Here is an 18,742-nt window from a genome sequence, read left to right as displayed (position 1 = left end):
TTGACCATTTGTGAATTTGAGTGAGCGAGGTACTTAAATGCACTGTCCAAAATGGCATCCTCAACATGGAAGTTTCTGACGCAAATGGTTAAGAATTAGATCATGAACTTTTAATATCCCTGTCCCAAGATAATCTTCAAAAAACAAACTTTGCAAGGAATCAGAGATTTTTAGTTACCTTAGTGCATCTGGCTGAAAGTGATGAATCATTATAGGATGGATCTTCTTCCTCTTTCTGTGGTAGGGGCTGAACCAGCCTGTGACATACCTAAAAGTGATAAGCCATAAATATATGTGGGAGGGGGAGTATTGGTTTGTTTTCATTTTTATTCCAAATCTTGTGTTCTCGTTTTTTATTTTTTTATGTTGTGAACTGCCCTGTGATATTCAGATGAAGGGCAGTATACAAATTTAATAATTAATAATACAAAAATAATTAAAGAATTAAAGGTGTGAATGGAACTGAAAAGCTACAGGGCAGACTGAGAGATATCACATACTGTAGGTCCAACTTTAAGATTTAACATTTATAAGAGTAGCAACTCTTTAACATCATGTAAGCATCTAATAACAAGTGCAGTTAGGATGGTTAAAATGATATGGTGGAATCCCCCCCCCCCCCCCGTTCTTGCTTATGCAAGGAAAAATAACTTTAAGCCCTTAAGTCAATACACAGTAAAAAGATAACACATTTTATGTGGCAATAAGATCAATTATAGCTCTACGTGACGGAGTGTCAGCTCCTCCTCTTTGTTCCTCACCTGTTGTTTTCCAGAAGTTCATCCACTGAGGGCTTGAGGTAGAATGTAATTTGGGTCACCAGCGAGAGAATTTCACTTCCCGGGAAAGTCCCTGAGATGTCACTGTTCAAGAAGAGAATTGGGCAAGAGTAAACTTTGTCCCTAACCCATTGGGCCTGATACCCATGGGGCCTGAAAGCGAAAGGGGCTTGCACATTCCCCACTCCCCATAATATCGCTTCCAGAAATGCTGTTGCAATCTAGAAGTTGGGGCTATTACCTCATATAAGTGTCTATTTCCAAACTGGAGATCCCCAGGGATTTTTCTACATCTTCTTTCACCTTTTCTGAATAGCCACCTTGGGAGGACCAAAGAGAGAGGAATTGCTGCTTTTGTTTTAAGTATAAAACCTTAAACGGGACACAAAACTGGCCTAGTGATGTGTGTGTGTTCCTGCATGTATAAAACCCACCGCTATTAAAGGATGAAATTATGACCCTAGGTCACCCAAGTTTAAAAAACATTGTGATTCCTAGTGGTCTTAGAAGGATTTGTATCATGAAGGGTAGGCTAGAAATCATTGTAATAGGTTCCATAAGTTAATGATGGCTCAGAACCCAGCCAGCTATTTAGAACGGAGAAAAGGCAGCATAGTTTTATACAGATAGGTGGGTTTTGATTTTAGGGTGTGATCCTGAGCATACGTTTTTTGAATTCAAGTTGCAATAAAGCTGATGGAACTGGGGAACACAAAACTTCCGCCCAGCATCGCACCTTCTGAAGCTTTTCCTTTGGCCTGTACTATCCGATGTTGCCACCTTGTGGCAACTCACTCATAGCCTGGCGCTTGTGACTCAAAAAGTTTTCTCGGAGGAAAGTCCTGACAAGTTAGTCTGCAAGCCTGACATTTCCCACCTTTGCCTTAGGTGAACCAGCCGTGTTTTATGGAATCTCTAATAGACAGAGAGATTATAGCTTGGGGAGGTGGGTGAGGAACGGACACAAATATAAGGAAGTGTTATAACTATTTAATACTGTTATGTATGGGCATCAGTCATGAAGTATGCTTGACTGGTCTTAGCAACTATTATTATCTAGAAACCAGTATTGATATCAGATGTGAAAGGCTGAAGGTCATGAAGAGTCCTGGACTCCTTCAGGGCAAATCACCTTTGCCACTGAAAAAAGAATACCTCACAGGTTCTTGTTAATCACAACATGAGACAATGTATGAAGTAAAGGAATTTGGCTACCCATTCTATAGTATAGCTCTAATATATTCCTGGGCAATTAGGGGAAAAATGAATTTAAGTTAAGCAGCTATTCCAAAGGAATGTACAAGTTCTGATGCTAATAATCTTGCAGTGTTTTCAGGATCCTGTGCACATGGTTTAGATCTGACTGAGGAAAGAGTAATTCTATACCGTTCTTTAGTGCCTGGAGACATACGGCTAATGATGGGATTCCTACAGGCAGAAGCTCGCACAGAACAGAGAAGTGGTCATACCTAGAGAAGAAAATGCAGAGCGATTCAGTGAGAGGCAATATAAACAAGGGACTGAAACGGTGCAGCCATCTGCAGTCGCCCCAGAGACGTTAGGAACTTTATTAAGACCAATCTATGGAGCCCACAGAATGTAAGGAATATAACTGCATTGAAAACATCAGCAGTTTGAGTAAATGCTGCACCTGTATATAAACTGAATTTGAGTCATATGATCTGTTCCTCTTGCAGAACAGTTTATTCTTTTAGGATGAAACGATGAAATGAAAAAGGAAGTCTGGGACTTTAGTTAATTTGAAGGAGGTGGGGAAGGAGTTGGGGCAAAAAACAGAAAAGAAAATGTAAGGCAGGATCCACAATGGGGTGGGAAGCAGAAACAACAGAGGCCAATGGTGAGAGGAAAAGTTCATCCACAAGCTGATGACTCTCCTTCTGTTTCTGAAATTTCTGCATTTTAAAGGTTTCGCCTCAGAATTTATATGGTCTCAAAAAAAGTGTGTTCTGTCCAAGTTCAACTCTTGGCTTCAGAATCCTCCTTAAGAGGAGAGATTCTGTGGTGTTCAATGTACTCATAATGCTATCGCTCTCTTAATCCCCTTGTGTAAAGTTTCATTACCTTTGCCAACCGGTCAGGATGATTCCTTGGATGATACCGGCAGGACTGCTTTCAGCCACTTTCAACCACTGCTCATGGTTTTTCAGGTGGTGTCCAATGAGGGTCAGACACTGGTTGACTCCTGTGGCCCCTTTAAAAGCACTAGCAAACCACAGCTTTGAGAAGTCACACTTCTGGTACTTTTTAATGAGAGTTGCTGGAAGTAAAGGGAGAGACAGGAAAGTCCACAGTTCAATGGCAGTGTATGAACAATCTTCTGCGGATACAGGACTGGGTCCAACTTGTACCAAGTGGAAAGAAGAAACTGGTAGACTCGTGATAAAAAAAGACAATGTTGCTAAATGCAGCTACATTTGCTAGTAAGACTCACAGATCTACAGTGGTACCTTGGGTTACAGATGCTCCAGGTTACATACGCTTCAGGTTACAGACTCCGCTAACCCAGAAATATTACTCGGGTTAAGAACTTTGCTTCAGGATGAGAACAGAAATCATGCAGCGGCGGCGCAGCGGCAGCAGGAGGCCCCATTAGCTAAAGTGGTGCTTCAGGTTAAGAACAGTGTCAGGTTAAGAACAGACCTCCAGAACGAATTAAGTTCTTAACCTGAGGTACCACTGTATAAGGATTATGTATGTTCCGTAGGGTCAGCCTCTTCATTAGCTAAAAAAGTTAAAACTACTCACAACCCACTTATTGTGAGGCAATGCTGAACCAGTCTCAGATTTCAATTACACTGAAGAAAGTAATACATGGATTATCGTCCACACATTACTTTATCTGGTGTGCTCATGTTTAAAACAGATAAATCAAATGACCTAAATTAAAAATGATAAAAATGTCCTATGCTATTGTCTCAATGGGACAATTCTGCTTTGTTATTACCCCCCCTTCCTTCTTTGGGCACTGAAGAATATCTACTAGCACTGTCTAAGCTCCTCTGTCTTCGGGATAAGAAATAAGCCAGTGAGGAGGAATGTCAAACATCACTTGGCTGGATGTCAAAATTGTGTCTTCAGAATATGAATAAAAATAGCTTGTGATAAGTACATTCCACGTGAACAAACTGGAGTGACTTCATGCCACATCGCTTTCATTTTTTCAAAGTACCCATAAGAATGTCCAATCAACATTCCTTACCCCCCCCCCAAGTACCCCAACTTTGGTATGGTCTTGGCATTTAAATCAAGATGGCTGCTCCTCAAATAAGAAGACAGGTTCATTCTCATTCCTTGACAATTTACTAAAAGACTTAACATTGCTTATTTCCTGTTTCCAGTGTCTGCTGTTACGTTTTCCTAAACTTTGCCACTAGCCACATTAGCATAGCTGTTAACCTTCCCTTTTTTGCGGGAAATTTCCTTATTCCAGGGCCGTTTCCCACTGCTTCCCGCTGCTATCCCGGATTGTTAGATATCCCATAGACTGTCCCCGGGATAGGTGAGGCTGCTGATCCCTTATTTTCGAGGCTCCCCGGGTCAGGTGAGGCTGCTGATCCCTTATTTTTGAGGCTGCTGATCCCTTATTTTCAAATCTGAAAGTTGACAGCTATGCACATTAGTTATATTCTACCTCCACTGTCAAAGGCCATATGCTTCTGTGTACCAGTTGCTGCGACTCACAAGTGGGGAGACCGCTTGATTCTGCTCTGGTTCTGCTTGCAGACTTGCCATAGGCATCTGGCTGGCCACTGTGAGAAGGAGTTATTCTATACTTCAGACAGTGACTGAATGCATTTCCCTTTTTCAAGCAAAGTCACAAAGCAATGCAAACCTTTACTATCCACATCAAGGTCCGGGGAGTAGTCCCAGATCATCAGCTCTGCAAGCTGTGCTATCCCAGACTCTGGAAAGAAACAGAAATATGACTGATTGTATTTCTCAGTTGTATTTGTGTAGAGATTTGTACAAAGGAAATTGGTCGGTGGTAATTCTAAACAAAACTCAAAGACTTAAGAAAAATATGTATCGAATTCTCAGTCCCTCCTAATGTAGTGGGCCAATGATAGAGAAAGCCCGGAACAAGCAGTACACCAATAAGACTGTAAGTGAGGTCCAATCCCACAGTTCATTATTAAACTTTCCCTGTGATTCAACACAAAAACTGGAAATATTGGTACATTTATATCTTATTCAGATATATTTAATTAGGCTACGCTAAGTTTCTATTGTAAATTTTCCTGTTCTTCCTTGCCATTTTAAACAGGAGTATTTTAATATGTATATATTTGGAAAATAATTAATTAACATCAACATCAAACAATCTTTCCATTGATGATTATAATCATTAACAGGTTTACATCCTATAATTTTAATGCAAATAAGTTCTATATCTTTTTGAATTTTTCATTTCCCATGAATAATTAAAGTTCAAACCACAGAAATTTGACCTGGCACGGCTTTTTAAAATTAGTATTTGCACTTAGTGTTTTTAACCTATTAATTTTCTCTGAGGATCTGGATCCCCCCAAATACAGCACAGTTCTATGTGGACGTCCTGGATGAGGATATTGCAGCAAGTATATCCTTGCTGAGCACCCACCCAAAGTTGTTGAGCTTTGAAATTTTAGGGGAGCACCCTCCTTCTCTTCTTCACTCCCAGCACACAGCCCCAACCTTAAGGGCTGCCGGTATGCACCAAAGTGGTGCTGTAACTCAGTTCTGGTGAGTTCCAGCTGGTTATAGGGTGTTTTATTTTAAATGCTCAGAGTGCTTCTTTGTGGCATTTGAAAGTATCCACTCCCTCCAATAAAGGTGTCTACCTTTCAATACATCTGAAGCTAACTCTGAAACCACAATGAATTCTGACCAGCCAGAAATGAATTATGTTGCTCAATTTTTTTTGTGAGACTCCCTTTCTGGTGACAACATACCTCTCAGTGTTTTCTCGCTCATTCCCCTCAGCATGTCATCCCACACAATAGGTTTCACTGTAGGGTAGGCTGAGACTACATGGCTGGCCACGGCTTTCATGTGGGACAGGCACAGTTTTTCTATCGTATTTTCTTCTTCCTGCAGCCACCGTTTGGACTCTTCTCCTTCACCCAGATAATACACCTGGAGACACCAACCAATACATTCTTCGTTTACTGCTATTCTGATAAGCGCCATTTAGCAATTCATTTATTTTTCAGCACCACCAACATACTAGTTACTGGCCTGATTCATGTGTCGCATTAAGCTATAGTTTAAAACAAACTATGGTTTGATGTCAACAAGCAGCACGATGGTGTAAGCTGTTGTCAAGTTCCCTCTTGGACCTCTCCCATTTCCAGTTCCTAGTGTGCCATGGAGGAAGCAAGCGGGAGTCTGGCTTGTCATGTTGTCCAAACCTGAGCTTGTGGTTTGTTTCCCTCAAAGCACACGCATACAGCCATGGTTACTGTGGCGATTACACAGGGTCTCCGGACGTTTGACGGTCTATTGATCCCTGTGCCACTACTGTGATTGCTTCCCCACTGTCACCAACCCGTTTCTCTCGGGTACACACAGAGTCCAGACAGTTGTTAACATTAAATCAAATAAGCAAGTTTATTTTATAATCATTAACAAGTTTATGGTTTCAGATAAATTTTCTTGTCAGTTTCTTAATCTTAGTTTCTTTACTGGCCTATACCTTCCTAATAACTTCTAACTGATTATCCCAACTGTCTATCTGACTCCTCCTAACAGTTTCTCTCACTCTCTCACATCAAACTAGCCCAACCCACAGACTTATCCTCCCTCTTCCTTCTCCAACTCCCAACTGACTTCCCAACAACTCCAACTCTAACTCTAATTCCTCCCCTTGTGTTCCCACTGGCCAATCACTTCACACTCCTTTAACCCTTTCCTTATGACCCACCTAGGAGGGCAAACGCCAGTTACCACTTGTGGTTTGTTTGGAGAGGAACAAACCATGAGCCTCAGTGTAGACGTCACGACAAGCCAGACTCTGGCTTGTTTCCTGGTGGCACAGTAAAATAAAGAGCAGTGTACTGTATATTGAGTACTGCACAACAATATGAACCACCAAACTGCTCGTTTGCACTTTGTTTTGATCTATGGCTTAATATGATGTAGAAATACAGGCAGTTCTCTCACAAGGATAGTCCTGCTCCACTGATGGCTATCACAGACTTTGGGCTGGAGCACACAGTGCAGTTACTAAAGTTACGCCAATGAAAACAGTTTTCCCTTGACAGCGGATCACTGCCCACTCCAGACTATTTAGAAGCACTTACTGTGCATTCAGCCATCCCTGCTGAAAGTCTTCATGCCTGCTAGGCAAGTGGAATGAGGGCTATGTGCTTCAAAGCACTGGGTGGGGATCAATCACCCCAGGGGAGCCATTTTGAGTTGTATTCCCATAGCAATTGTATGCTTTTTCTCCATACAACAGAAAGGAAAGGGGGGATACAGCTAAGAGAAAGTAATGGGTGGTGTTTGAGAGTCAAGAGGCAGAAGAGGAAAGAGCACAGTAAACTCCCCCTCTGCCTACATTTTTCCAGCTAGCCTTTTTATAAACATTTCTTTGGAGCTAAAACAGGCATACAGGAGCAATAGCGCTCCTGTTGACTTTTACAAGCTGGTTTGTGCACAGCAGTAACTTAAAGAACTCTTTGGGATGCTGGCCTTGCAACCTGTGGCAAGATTATAATGCACTGCTATGCCCAAGATACAGCTTTTGGCATGCCACTGCAAACACCACCTTTTCAGCATCTACAGTGATGTAACAAAAATGGCACATACATATTGTCAGGGGTTCAGGAGCAGAGGCAAGGGCAAGGGAGGAAACAGAGAGCGAGGGGGAGGAGGCAGAAGAAAAGATGAGTGATGACGACGACCCGAGATCTCCGAGTCTTTCCAGTGAATCAGAAGATTCACAGAAAGGAGCACCAGTGGCCAGGGCAAGGGGGGAGCCTAGGGGGACACCCCAGGAAGATAGAGCCAGAGGGGACTCAGAGGGGAGCAGTTGGAAATCGGGACCAGCGTCACCGCCAGAGAGCAGGGAAGAGGAAGGGCGCCAGGGATCAAGCGCTGGCAGCTCACAACAGGGGGGAGGGCACGAGTCAGGAGTGGCCACACCTCCATCGGGGAGCGAAGAAACGGTCAGACGGAAGGTGGAAGGTTGGGCGCGCGCGCCAAGTTCAAATGCACAGGAAGGTGGCGCAGTAGGCAGCCCGGAAAGGGAGCCAGGTCCTAAAGCCCGCCGAAAGGAGGGAGAAGAGTCAGGGGGGTCAGCGTCAGCGTCAGAGGAATCCCGGAAGGAAGAGACCCCGGGGGGCAGAGGGACCCAGAGAAGAACAGTCAGGCGGAAAAGGTGGAGCAAGGCTAGGATATTAAGTTGGTGTACAAGGGGCGGAGACTCAGATGGAGCTTCGCCGATCTAACCATTAGACGTAGGGTTGCACGCAGCAGCTTGAGAATGGAAACTGTAACTCAATAAAGACTTTTATTTAATGATCGCTGGCTAGCGTGATCCTCTGTGAGCTAGGATCTGGAAGCAACTCTGACAGTAAGCTCCATCTCTTAAATTGTGGGCATCTACAGCCTCGCGGAGAGGAGAGAAAGCGGGTGCCTACTAGCGAGCTCACGAACGGCAGACAGCATGACGGCCGAACAGCAGATAGCGGAACTCAGAGAAGCAGTGTCGCGACTGAATGCCGAGGCTCTTGCATCCAGGAAGAGGAGGACGCAGCTGCCGCCTACAGGGATCTCCAGGTCAGGTTGGAAGTGCTTACGAAGCAAGGGCAACTGACACCCAAACCGGAGGGGATTGGGTTGGGGAGACGAACAGGCGGTCTGGTCTCTCACTTCGATGGGAATTTGCAACAGTACCCCAACTTTAGAGCAGATGTAATGTGTGCACTGCAACTGCTGAACAAAGACTTTAGAGATGAGCAAGAGAAGGTGGGATTCATCATGTCCCATTTGCATGGAGATGCTAAAGCATGGCTGCGCAATTTGTGGAGAGATAAGGATCCGGCGCTCCAAAATGCGGATGCCTTTATTAAAGCGATGGATGGGTGCTTTTTATCAAGCATTGACGTGGATCTTGCTCGGCAGCAGATACATGGACTGAAGCAAGGGAGGGCCAGCGTAAGGCAGTACCATGCCCGCTTTTTCGCTTTGGTCAGTGCTCTGGAATGGGACAGAGATTCGGCTCCTGTAAGAGACCTGTTTTGGGAGGGATTGCACGGCTCGGTTAAAGATGAAATTGCGAGGGGGGAGAGACCCCGGACCACGCAGGAGATCGTTCAGAGGGCGCTGGCGGTGGGGGTGCGGCTGGAAGAACGTCCGTGGAGCAGTGGCGAAGGGCGTGGAGGGCGCGAACCAGCCAGGGGCTCCTCCTTCCTTCCCAGAGAAGCAGCGCGTGCGCAATCCACGCCTCCGCCAGGAGGAGGAGCGGAACCTATGGAGGTTGGAGGTGCAAGGGCTCAGTCAGCAGCCAGAGCCCTAGCACCGGCAGCAGTGAAAGCGAAGCCTCCTAGAGGGAACAGGAAGTGTTACATCTGCGATGATCCACAGCATATGGCGAAAGAGTGTCCCCAGAGGCTCCACAAGCACACTGCAGCCTCAGCAATGGTAACTGCAGCAACGCAGCAAGGACAACCACAGCAGGGAAACGACGGAGTCTGGTTGGAGGAAGAGGCACTGGGGCCCAGCCAGACGTGTCAGTGAAGCAGTCCCCAGAGATTTTACAGCCCATGGACCCCCTCCCGCCCAAACCAGTAGTGAGGCTCACCGCGTCGCTCCAGCTGCCCAATGGAATCACCATGGACGTGCCAATCACCATTGACTCCGGAAGCAATGCGGACTTTATAGGGCAGGACTTTGTCGACCGGCACGCTATACAGTTGCTGCCTGCCACGCTGCCCCTGCAGGTTGTCACGGTGGATGGCAGGGAGCTGCTAGGGGGGCAAGTGGTGAAGCAGACGCCACCGATGGTGATGCGACTTGGGAATCACAGGGAAATCATCAGCTTCAATGTCACTCAACTATCGGACACGCCCATTGTATTGGGCATGAGTTGGCTGGACAAGCACAGCCCGACGCTGGCTTGGTACCAGAGGCAGCTGACCTTCGGCTCTTCCTTTTGCGCTGAACACTGCATCGTGCCCAGGCAGGAAGGAGAGGAAGAGGAGTCACAGCGGCAGCTAGGCACGCTGCAAGCGGTCCCCCACAAGTACGCAGAATTTTTGGAGGTTTTCTGCGAGAAGGAGGCAGACAGGCTACCCCCCCCACAGACCATATGACTGCAAAATTGACCTGCTGCCGGGGGCGGCGCTGCCCAAAGGGAAGCTGTATTCCATGTCTGAGGACGAACTGCAGGAACTCAAAGAGTTCATAGATCATAATTTGGAGCGCGGTTTCATCCGAGAGTCCAAGGCAGCGGGGGGCAGTCCGGTATTCTTTGTTAAGAAGCGGGACACGCCCCAAAAAAGACTTGTAGTGGACTATCGCATCTTGAACAGTGTGACCAAGCCATCGGACTTCCCCATGCCCCGAATCGACGACCTCCTCGCAAAGGTACGGAAGGGCAGAGTGTTCACCAAGTTGGACCTGCGAGGGGCATACAACCTCATTCGCATGCGGGAAGGAGATGAGTGGAAGACAGCCATGTTCACGCCCCTGGGCACCTACGAATATAGAGTTATGCCTTTTGGATTGCAAAATGGCTCCCACGTTTTTCAAGCTTTCATGCATCACGTGTTGGCGGGGCTCCTCTACAAGACGTGCGTCTGTTTCTTGGATGACATCCTGATCTTTTCGGAATCGCAGCAGGAGCATGACAGACACGTCAAGGAAGTGCTGAGCAGGCTACAGCAACATAGGCTTTACGCCAAGCTGGAGAAGTGCCAATTCGACGTGACGGAGGTGGATTTCCTGGGCTACAAGTTGTCTGATAAAGGGCTCGCCATGGACAGCGCCAAGGTCCGAGCAGTGTTGGATTGGAAAAGCCCACGCAACCGGAAGGAGGTCCAACGGTTTGTCGGCTTCGCGAACTTCTATCGCAAGTTTATCAAAGGCTTTGCGATGCAGACAGCGGCCATCACGGACACGCTCAGCTCCAAGAAAAAGAAGTTCATCTGGACAGAGCAGGCGGAGCAGTCCTTTCAGGCACTCAAGCGTCTCTTCGCGTCGGAAGAGCAGCTGCTTCATGTCAACCCCAGCAGGCCGATGAGGGTGGAGACAGACGCTTCGGACAGAGCCGTGGGAGCAGTCCTGCTGCAGAAAGACCCGCAGGGGTTTTGGAGGCCGGGAGCGTTTTACTCAAGGAAGCTCAGCAAGTCCGAACAGAACTACACCATCTGGGACAGGGAGTTGCTGGCCATTCATGCAGCGTTCAAAGCGTGGAGGCACTTCCTGATCGGCGCCAAGCACACGGTGCAGGTCTGCACGGACCACAAGAATCTAGAGCACTGGCGCACGGCACAGTTCCTGAACCAGAGGCAGATACGTTGGGCTGAGTTCTTTGCGAATTTCGACTTCCGAATAGAGTATGTCCCGGGGGACACCAAGATCATGGCGGATGCTCTCTCCCGTAAGCCACAGTATCTGGAGGAGGCAACGCCAGCGGCCGCCATGCACATCTTCGCACCGACAGTGTGGGCGTGCGCGGCGGCAACAGTTGACCTGGATGCGGTGCGACGAGCGTTGCAGGATGACTCCTTCGCGCAAGCAAAGATGGCAGAGGTGCACAGGGGCACGGCAGCGACCGACGAGTTCCAGCTGCGAGATGGTTTGCTCATCCGTAAAGGGGCCATCTACGTGCCGGGAGACGAACTTCGCGCCAAGGTACTGCAGCAGCTGCACGACGCGCCCACTGCCGGGCACTTTGGCAAGGAGAAGACGGTGGAATTAGTAGCCAGAGACTTCTGGTGGCCCGGAATGAGAGGGGAAGTCGCGGACTACGTGGCGAGGTGTGACACCTGCCAGAGGGCCAAACCAGTGCACAGACCGCCGGCCGGACTGCTGGAACCGCTGCAAACTCCGTTCGAACCATGGGAGAGAGTGGCCCTGGACTTTGTCACGGATCTGCCCAGCTCGAGGGGCAAGACGGCTGTGCTGGTGGTGGTGGACTTGTTCTCCAAGATGGCACATTTCATTCCGTGTGCGAAGGTGGCCACGGCGGAACAAACCGCCAAACTGTTCATAGACCACGTGTTCAAGGTTCACGGTCTGCCGCGGTCTATTCTGTCCGACCGAAGGCGACAGTTCATCTCGAACTTCTGGCAGAGGCTGATGGGCTTCCTGAACGTCAAGATCAACCTGGCGTCGGCTAGACACCCGCAGACCAACGGGCAAGCGGAGCGGGTCAATGCCATCATGCAGCAGTACCTGAGATGTTATGCGAATCAACAGCCTGCGACGTGGGTGGATTACCTGCCTCTTGCCTAGTTCGCCTACAACAACACGAAGCACGTGTCCACGGGGGTCACGCCGTTCTTCGCCAACAACGGGAGGCACCCCAGAACCTTCCCGGGACTGGAAAGAATGGGGGAGGGGGAGCCGCAGACAGCAGATGCGTTCGCGTCGGAGTTGCAGGAGGTCCACGATCAGCTGCGGCGGCACCTGGAGCTGGCTAAACACGCATACAAGGTACAAGCGGACAAACACAGAAGGGTTGGCGAAGAGATCCATGTGGGAGACTGGGTCTGGTTAGCAGCCCACGCAGTGCCGGCCAGGTCGTTGGCGAAGAAGAAACTAGGGCATAAACAACTGGGGCCCTACCAAGTCGAAGAACAGGTCAACCCGGTGGCTTTCAGGCTGGCTCTTCCGGAGGGTTCCAGCATGCATCCGGTGTTCCACAGATCGGTGCTCACTCCCTACAAGGCACCTCACAGGTTTCAGGAACCAGGAACGGCACCGGGTCCGCTCCGAGAGAGAACCGGGCAAGGGGGAGTGGCACAGGAGGAGCGCATCAACGAAGTCACGGAGATTTTGGACTCCAGATGGGGGGAAGAGGGGGTAGAATACCTTCTCGCCAAGGAGGGCACCCCGGCCAGTGCCAACAGCTGGGTGCCGGGCTACGCTTTAGACGAACCTCTGCTCAAAGAAGAGTTTCATGCCCTCTTCCCACATAGGCCAATGCCAGCAGACTTTTTCGACGACTGGCTTTTCACGCCCACGCTTTCAGCCAGCACGTTCTGGGGGTTCGACTCGGACGAGGAACCGACACGAGACGCCCGTTCCCCGGAGGGGTCACCCTCGGGATCTGCTTCAGAACCCTCGTATTGGTGGGATGATCGACCAGAGGAGCAGTTCCGCAGAAGGTGGCTGGAGGGTCCAGGACGAGCAACGTCTCCAGAAGGCAACGAGGGAGAGACGGACATGGACGTTTTCGGGGACGACCCGGGTTTCGAGCACGGCGGCACAGAGATGGAAGCGGAGGTGACCGTCGTCAACGAGACCAGGGAGGAAGAACCGGAAGACTTCGGATGGCGGCCCGCCACGGGAAGCGAACTGTATCCGACATTCGTCCCCCTGACACGGCAGCACCCAGATCCCGCACCGGAAGGAGGGGAGGGGGGAAGAGGGGGCTTCGAGGGGGGGATGGATGTCAGGGGTTCAGGAGCAGAGGCAAGGGCAAGGGAGGAAACAGAGAGCGAGGGGGAGGAGGCAGAAGAAAAGATGAGTGATGACGACGACCCGAGATCTCCGAGTCTTTCCAGTGAATCAGAAGATTCACAGAAAGGAGCACCAGTGGCCAGGGCAAGGGGGGAGCCTAGGGGGACACCCCAGGAAGATAGAGCCAGAGGGGACTCAGAGGGGAGCAGTTGGAAATCGGGACCAGCGTCACCGCCAGAGAGCAGGGAAGAGGAAGGGCGCCAGGGATCAAGCGCTGGCAGCTCACAACAGGGGGGAGGGCACGAGTCAGGAGTGGCCACACCTCCATCGGGGAGCGAAGAAACGGTCAGACGGAAGGTGGAAGGTTGGGCGCGCGCGCCAAGTTCAAATGCACAGGAAGGTGGCGCAGTAGGCAGCCCGGAAAGGGAGCCAGGTCCTAAAGCCCGCCGAAAGGAGGGAGAAGAGTCAGGGGGGTCAGCGTCAGCGTCAGAGGAATCCCGGAAGGAAGAGACCCCGGGGGGCAGAGGGACCCAGAGAAGAACAGTCAGGCGGAAAAGGTGGAGCAAGGCTAGGCTATTAAGTTGGTGTACAAGGGGCGGAGACTCAGATGGAGCTTCGCCGATCTAACCATTAGACGTAGGGTTGCACGCAGCAGCTTGAGAATGGAAACTGTAACTCAATAAAGACTTTTATTTAATGATCGCTGGCTAGCGTGATCCTCTGTGAGCTAGGATCTGGAAGCAACTCTGACACATATGATTGGGTGGCTATCTCCTATGTGATAAGCCCAAACCCAAACCCAAGATAATTCATGGGTGGACATTCATTTCAGCAAGTCCACCACATCTACCACAGATTTCAATAGGCCCTAATAAAACGGAATATAAAAGGACCAGCTTCTGAAGCCAAATTCTCCCAACCTGATTTATTCCACTGCATGATTTATTCCAAATTATAATGTGTTGCTTCTAACAAAACACCTGACAATATAAAATAGTAGTTACTAAAAAAATGTTCAGTATGCAAAGCTATAAAGGCCTGATACATTAAAAACTAATAGTAAGGATTTAAACACACACACACACACACACACACACACACAAAAACACTTAAGAACCAAAGAATTTCAGCCTCTGTGCATCTGAGGTTGTGGATCATGCTATGATGATGTTTATCTCGTGATTAAGACAATCTGACAGCCCAGCATGTCCAGGATCAAGGAAGACATCATTAAATGTATTGGAAATGATTCCAGCTCCAGGTCCCACACTATACCTCATCACAGCCGATGTGAAACCATCGAAGATCATCATGCAGCGCTACCACTTGTTCTATCATTGTGCTGACCAGCTTCAGGGATTCCTCTTTATGGGGATTCACAGTGTTGGGGAACATTGCCACTTCCCGTAGGTGACAGAATTCTTTGTGCTTTAGGACAAACTGCAGGAGAAGCAAGAAGTAATGGGTGTGGTCACCAAACTGAAGCAAAAAGGGTGACCAAAGACATAAGCAAAGGACTTCTGCAAGTGATTACAGATGCCCCAGTTGAAAAACCTAGGACCAAGGGAATTATAAAAGCCCTTTACTGTACCATCACACGACCTAAAGTTGGATTGTGTCCCACAAGTCTGCTCCACTGCATTGGTTGCTACTGCACTACAGATAGCAAAACAAACCGCTCCCCCCCTTACCCAAAGCAACCCCCCCCTCAAATTCAAGTGTGTGTGACTTGAATCTTGGCATTTACCTCCATATGTCCAAAGGTCTGGACCAGAGGGACAACCTCTAGCTCATGTAACTTTGCCAGCTTTAAAATCTCTTTAATCTCAGCGGAACTAGAAAACAATGGAAAACAACTTTGTTAGCAATGGTATATTTCAACATGTTAAAAATTTCACTATTTATATACACATGCAAGTCCCTGTTTGCGCAAGGGTTGCGTTCTGGGTCATTGTGCACATAAGCCCATTCCGCCCTGTTCCATGGCAAAAAATGACAAAAAAGAGGCTGCACATCAATCTGCTGTGTGCAAAATGGTCGCCACCCACACAAACACACACATATAGGATGCTCACTAACCAGTTAAGATCCAGTTAAGATCCCAATTTGGAACACAGCCCAACTTGGTCCAACTGGCTGATGAGGTTTAGCATATTGAAATCTGCTTTGTTATCCCCACCCCAAAATTGGGAAATGTAAAAAATGGCTATGGATCCTCTCCTCCCCCTTGAGGGAGGTATGGGTGAAATTTACAGGCACAGTAGCAGTCTCAGCGCAGGTTAAACATGCCAAATTACAGGCAAATTCGTCCAGGGGTTTATGTGCAGAGCAGCCAACTGCAATTAGAAAACCTTACTATCTACCTTACCTGTATGCGTCATTTGCTTGAAGTGGTTTCAGTTCCCCATCATAGGGGAACATATCCTCATATTCAAGGAGAATGCCATTTGCACCCAGGGCATGGAACAATGGGAAGATCTGTTGGTTGCACAAAACATGTGAAATATCCAGCTAGTGTGGAATTTAGTTTTGTAAAACATTAACAAAACTAGGGAATGCTTATATTGTTATTTCCTGCTCTCGTGCGTGAGAGATAGCCCTGCTCCAAGCGTGCTCCTCTGCTCCTGCTCCAAACCCTTTTTCTTTCCTGTCATGTCTTTTAGATTACAGGCCTGAAGGCAGGGACTGCTTTAGCATTGTAAGCCATTCTTGGAAACTTTTTTTTGGCTGGGGTAAAAATGCTTCAATAAATGCAATCCTTTTGCCGTATCTGAAACACTAGAATCTGTATGACATAGAATAAAATAGATCCCTTTTTCCCCTATGTCTCCTTAGGTTAGTCCACTAAAGCCTGTTACTGCTCATCTTTAAATATTTCTATTTATTTTATTTTTAAATTATGCAGTAAGACACCTTAGTTTTCACAGCAGGCATTATCAGGAAGTGGCAGTTTTTAATACCCCTGCTTTAGGGGGTGAAGCAATTGAATATTTTCATGTTGGAGAACAAGACGGAAATGCAATTAAACCTACAATTCAGACTACATGGCACAAGGCAGTGGAAAAACTAAACTCACTGGATGCAACTAAATTCAACCAAATCAACATCAGCAGAGGTTCAACTCTCTGATTTACATAGACCAACATTGTGTTACCTCTGCCAGGTATGAGACCTTTGGTGGGGCTCCCTTGAGATCTAAGTGCACCAGGTGCAGTTCAAATGGAGAAGAAACCATCACTCTGTTTTCTTCCATGTTCCAGATGTGAGTAGCAAATTCAAGTGCTTATACCTGGAAAAGAAGGAAAATTGTGAAGAGACTCATTTACTCACAAGAATATAAAAAAAACAGAAGCCTCCCATGGAATAATTGGAATCAAGATGAAAATCTGGTTCCTTATAAACTGCATATTCTTTATTTTCATATAGGCAATAATCACTACTGTGTGTGATATACACACAGTTATTCATTACATGTATACTGCACCTTTCTTCCAATGAGTTCAAGGCAGTGCACATGGCTTCCGCACCATTTTATCCTTCCCTGTTCACTCTAATGGGTGTTGTTCATTCCCATGAAAGAGAGGTGCATATGCACTTTCTCTTACTTCAGCCTTTCTGGGTGATCCCTACATGTCAAAATAATCTGAGCTGCAAACTGACATTTAAGGAAGGAAGGAAGGAAGGTCGGAAGGAAGGTCCCATAGCTTATCACTGTACCACACACATCATCATCACAATAATAATAATAATAATAATAATAATAATAATAATAATAATAATAAATTATTTATACCCTGCCCATCTGTCTGGGTTTACCCAGCCACTCTGGGCGGCTTCCAACAAAAGATTAAAAACACATTAAAACAGTCATTTAAAACATCCCTAAACAGGGCTGCCTTCAGATGTCTTCTAAACATTATATAGTTGTTTATTTCTTTGACATCTGATGGGACCCTTTCCCTGGTTCCCTGTAACCTTGCTTCTCGCAGTGAGGGAACCGCCAGAAGGCCCTTGGCGCTAGATCTCAGTGTCTGGGTAGAACGATGGGGGTGGAGACGCTCCACACACACACACACACACACACACACACACACTTCAGCATTGTCTCTACTGACTATCAGTGATCCTTTGAAATTTCAGAGAGGGTTTGTCCCTACCTGGAGATGCCAGAAATTGAACCTGGGGCTTTCTGCATGCAAAGCATCTACATTAGCACTAAGCTATGGGTCATCCTCAAAAGAGGAAATATTTAAAACAATCCACAGGCAACAACAAGGTCACCAATAAATCCAAGTCCACGTATGATGATGCAGGTAGATACTGTGTTTAAATGTACCCTTAACTTAAGTATCCATCAATGAAACTGTTAATTTTGACTGCAGGATGACAAGCGAGCAATCATTCAAGATGCAGGGGCCAAGACAGTGTGGCATCTGCTCGTTCTGTTTGGGGATCAATTTCAGCACATGGGACAGAAAAGACCCCTTGCCCCACCACCCATCAATTGACTGGCTAAACACCCTGGCAGCAAAACAAGTTTCCACCTAAAGCCAAACCCTCCCAGCTGCCACACACGTGACCCTCCCCCCTCTCCTTCCCAGACGTGGCCCAGCAGCCACGAGACACGTCATGGGAAATGGCAACCACAGCAATAGCCGCTGCCTCTGGGGCAGGTGACGGATTTAGGTTTGATGAGGCCCTAAGCTACTGAAGGTAATGAGGCCCTTTATATGTCCAGCTGTCCTTTGTCAACAACAAATTGTCACTGGTTTTTGTGTTGAATATATGCAATATGGTAATTTATGGACCTAACAGGTATCTAAAGCCATTTGCACATGTAGAATGTAGGCACCTTATATATAGAAATGATCAAAGCAGTGATATTTATGGAGCAGGTGAGGCCCATTATTTATATCACAGGAGCCTACACAACACAAAACACTGCGGCTGTATGTAGGTTTTATTTTATTTTTTATCTTATATTTTGGAAATGTACATCCAGTTCTTTTTTCTTTATTTTTTTTGGAGGGGAGGGGCCCAAGAGAGTGGAGCCCTAAGCTATAGCTTGTTTAGCTTATACGTAAATCCTGCCGCAGGTCGCTCAGGCCCCAACATCCTTCGGCTCGGGCTCCTTCTCCCCCAGGGAGCTGCTCCTCTTTGCCGCGCTCTTTGTCAGCCCACCTTCTTCCTCCACAACAACAACAACACCTTCTCACCTCCGCTCCTTCGCGCTCCATTCCGCCTGCAGCCTCGATTAAGCTTCCCTGCCCTTCCGCGCTGCTCTCTCTTTCCGCCATCGGCTGCTCCTGCCTGCACATTCTTCCCTCTGT

At 47.6% G+C, this 18,742-nt stretch overlaps 2 protein-coding genes across 2 annotated transcripts in view; one reads left to right on the top strand and one right to left on the bottom strand.

Annotated features, from left to right (window-relative positions):
* The window catches only part of HEXD (hexosaminidase D), a 22,559-nt gene extending 3,817 nt beyond the window's left edge, over positions 1–18,742 (bottom strand). The window contains exons 1-12 of the mRNA XM_080993898.1: positions 18,629–18,742; positions 16,567–16,701; positions 15,781–15,890; positions 15,160–15,247; positions 14,688–14,852; positions 5,732–5,915; positions 4,633–4,704; positions 2,862–3,057; positions 2,166–2,248; positions 1,021–1,099; positions 762–863; positions 179–268 (exon numbers count right to left, since the gene is read on the bottom strand). Coding sequence (XP_080850024.1) covers positions 179–268; positions 762–863; positions 1,021–1,099; positions 2,166–2,248; positions 2,862–3,057; positions 4,633–4,704; positions 5,732–5,915; positions 14,688–14,852; positions 15,160–15,247; positions 15,781–15,890; positions 16,567–16,665 — 1,268 coding nt within the window. The 5' untranslated portion in view covers positions 16,666–16,701; positions 18,629–18,742. The remainder of the gene's footprint in view (positions 1–178; positions 269–761; positions 864–1,020; positions 1,100–2,165; positions 2,249–2,861; positions 3,058–4,632; positions 4,705–5,731; positions 5,916–14,687; positions 14,853–15,159; positions 15,248–15,780; positions 15,891–16,566; positions 16,702–18,628) is intronic.
* OGFOD3 (2-oxoglutarate and iron dependent oxygenase domain containing 3) overlaps positions 18,006–18,742 on the top strand; it is a 39,818-nt gene continuing 39,081 nt past the window's right edge. The window contains exon 1 of the mRNA XM_080994015.1: positions 18,006–18,125. The gene's annotated coding sequence lies outside the window, so the exon portion shown is untranslated. The remainder of the gene's footprint in view (positions 18,126–18,742) is intronic.

This window comes from Podarcis pityusensis (genome assembly GCF_964106645.2).
Source record: "Podarcis pityusensis genome assembly, chromosome: 2".
In the NCBI taxonomy this organism is placed as follows: Eukaryota; Metazoa; Chordata; class Lepidosauria; order Squamata; family Lacertidae; genus Podarcis; species Podarcis pityusensis.
This window is presented reverse-complemented; position numbering and strand designations above follow the sequence as displayed.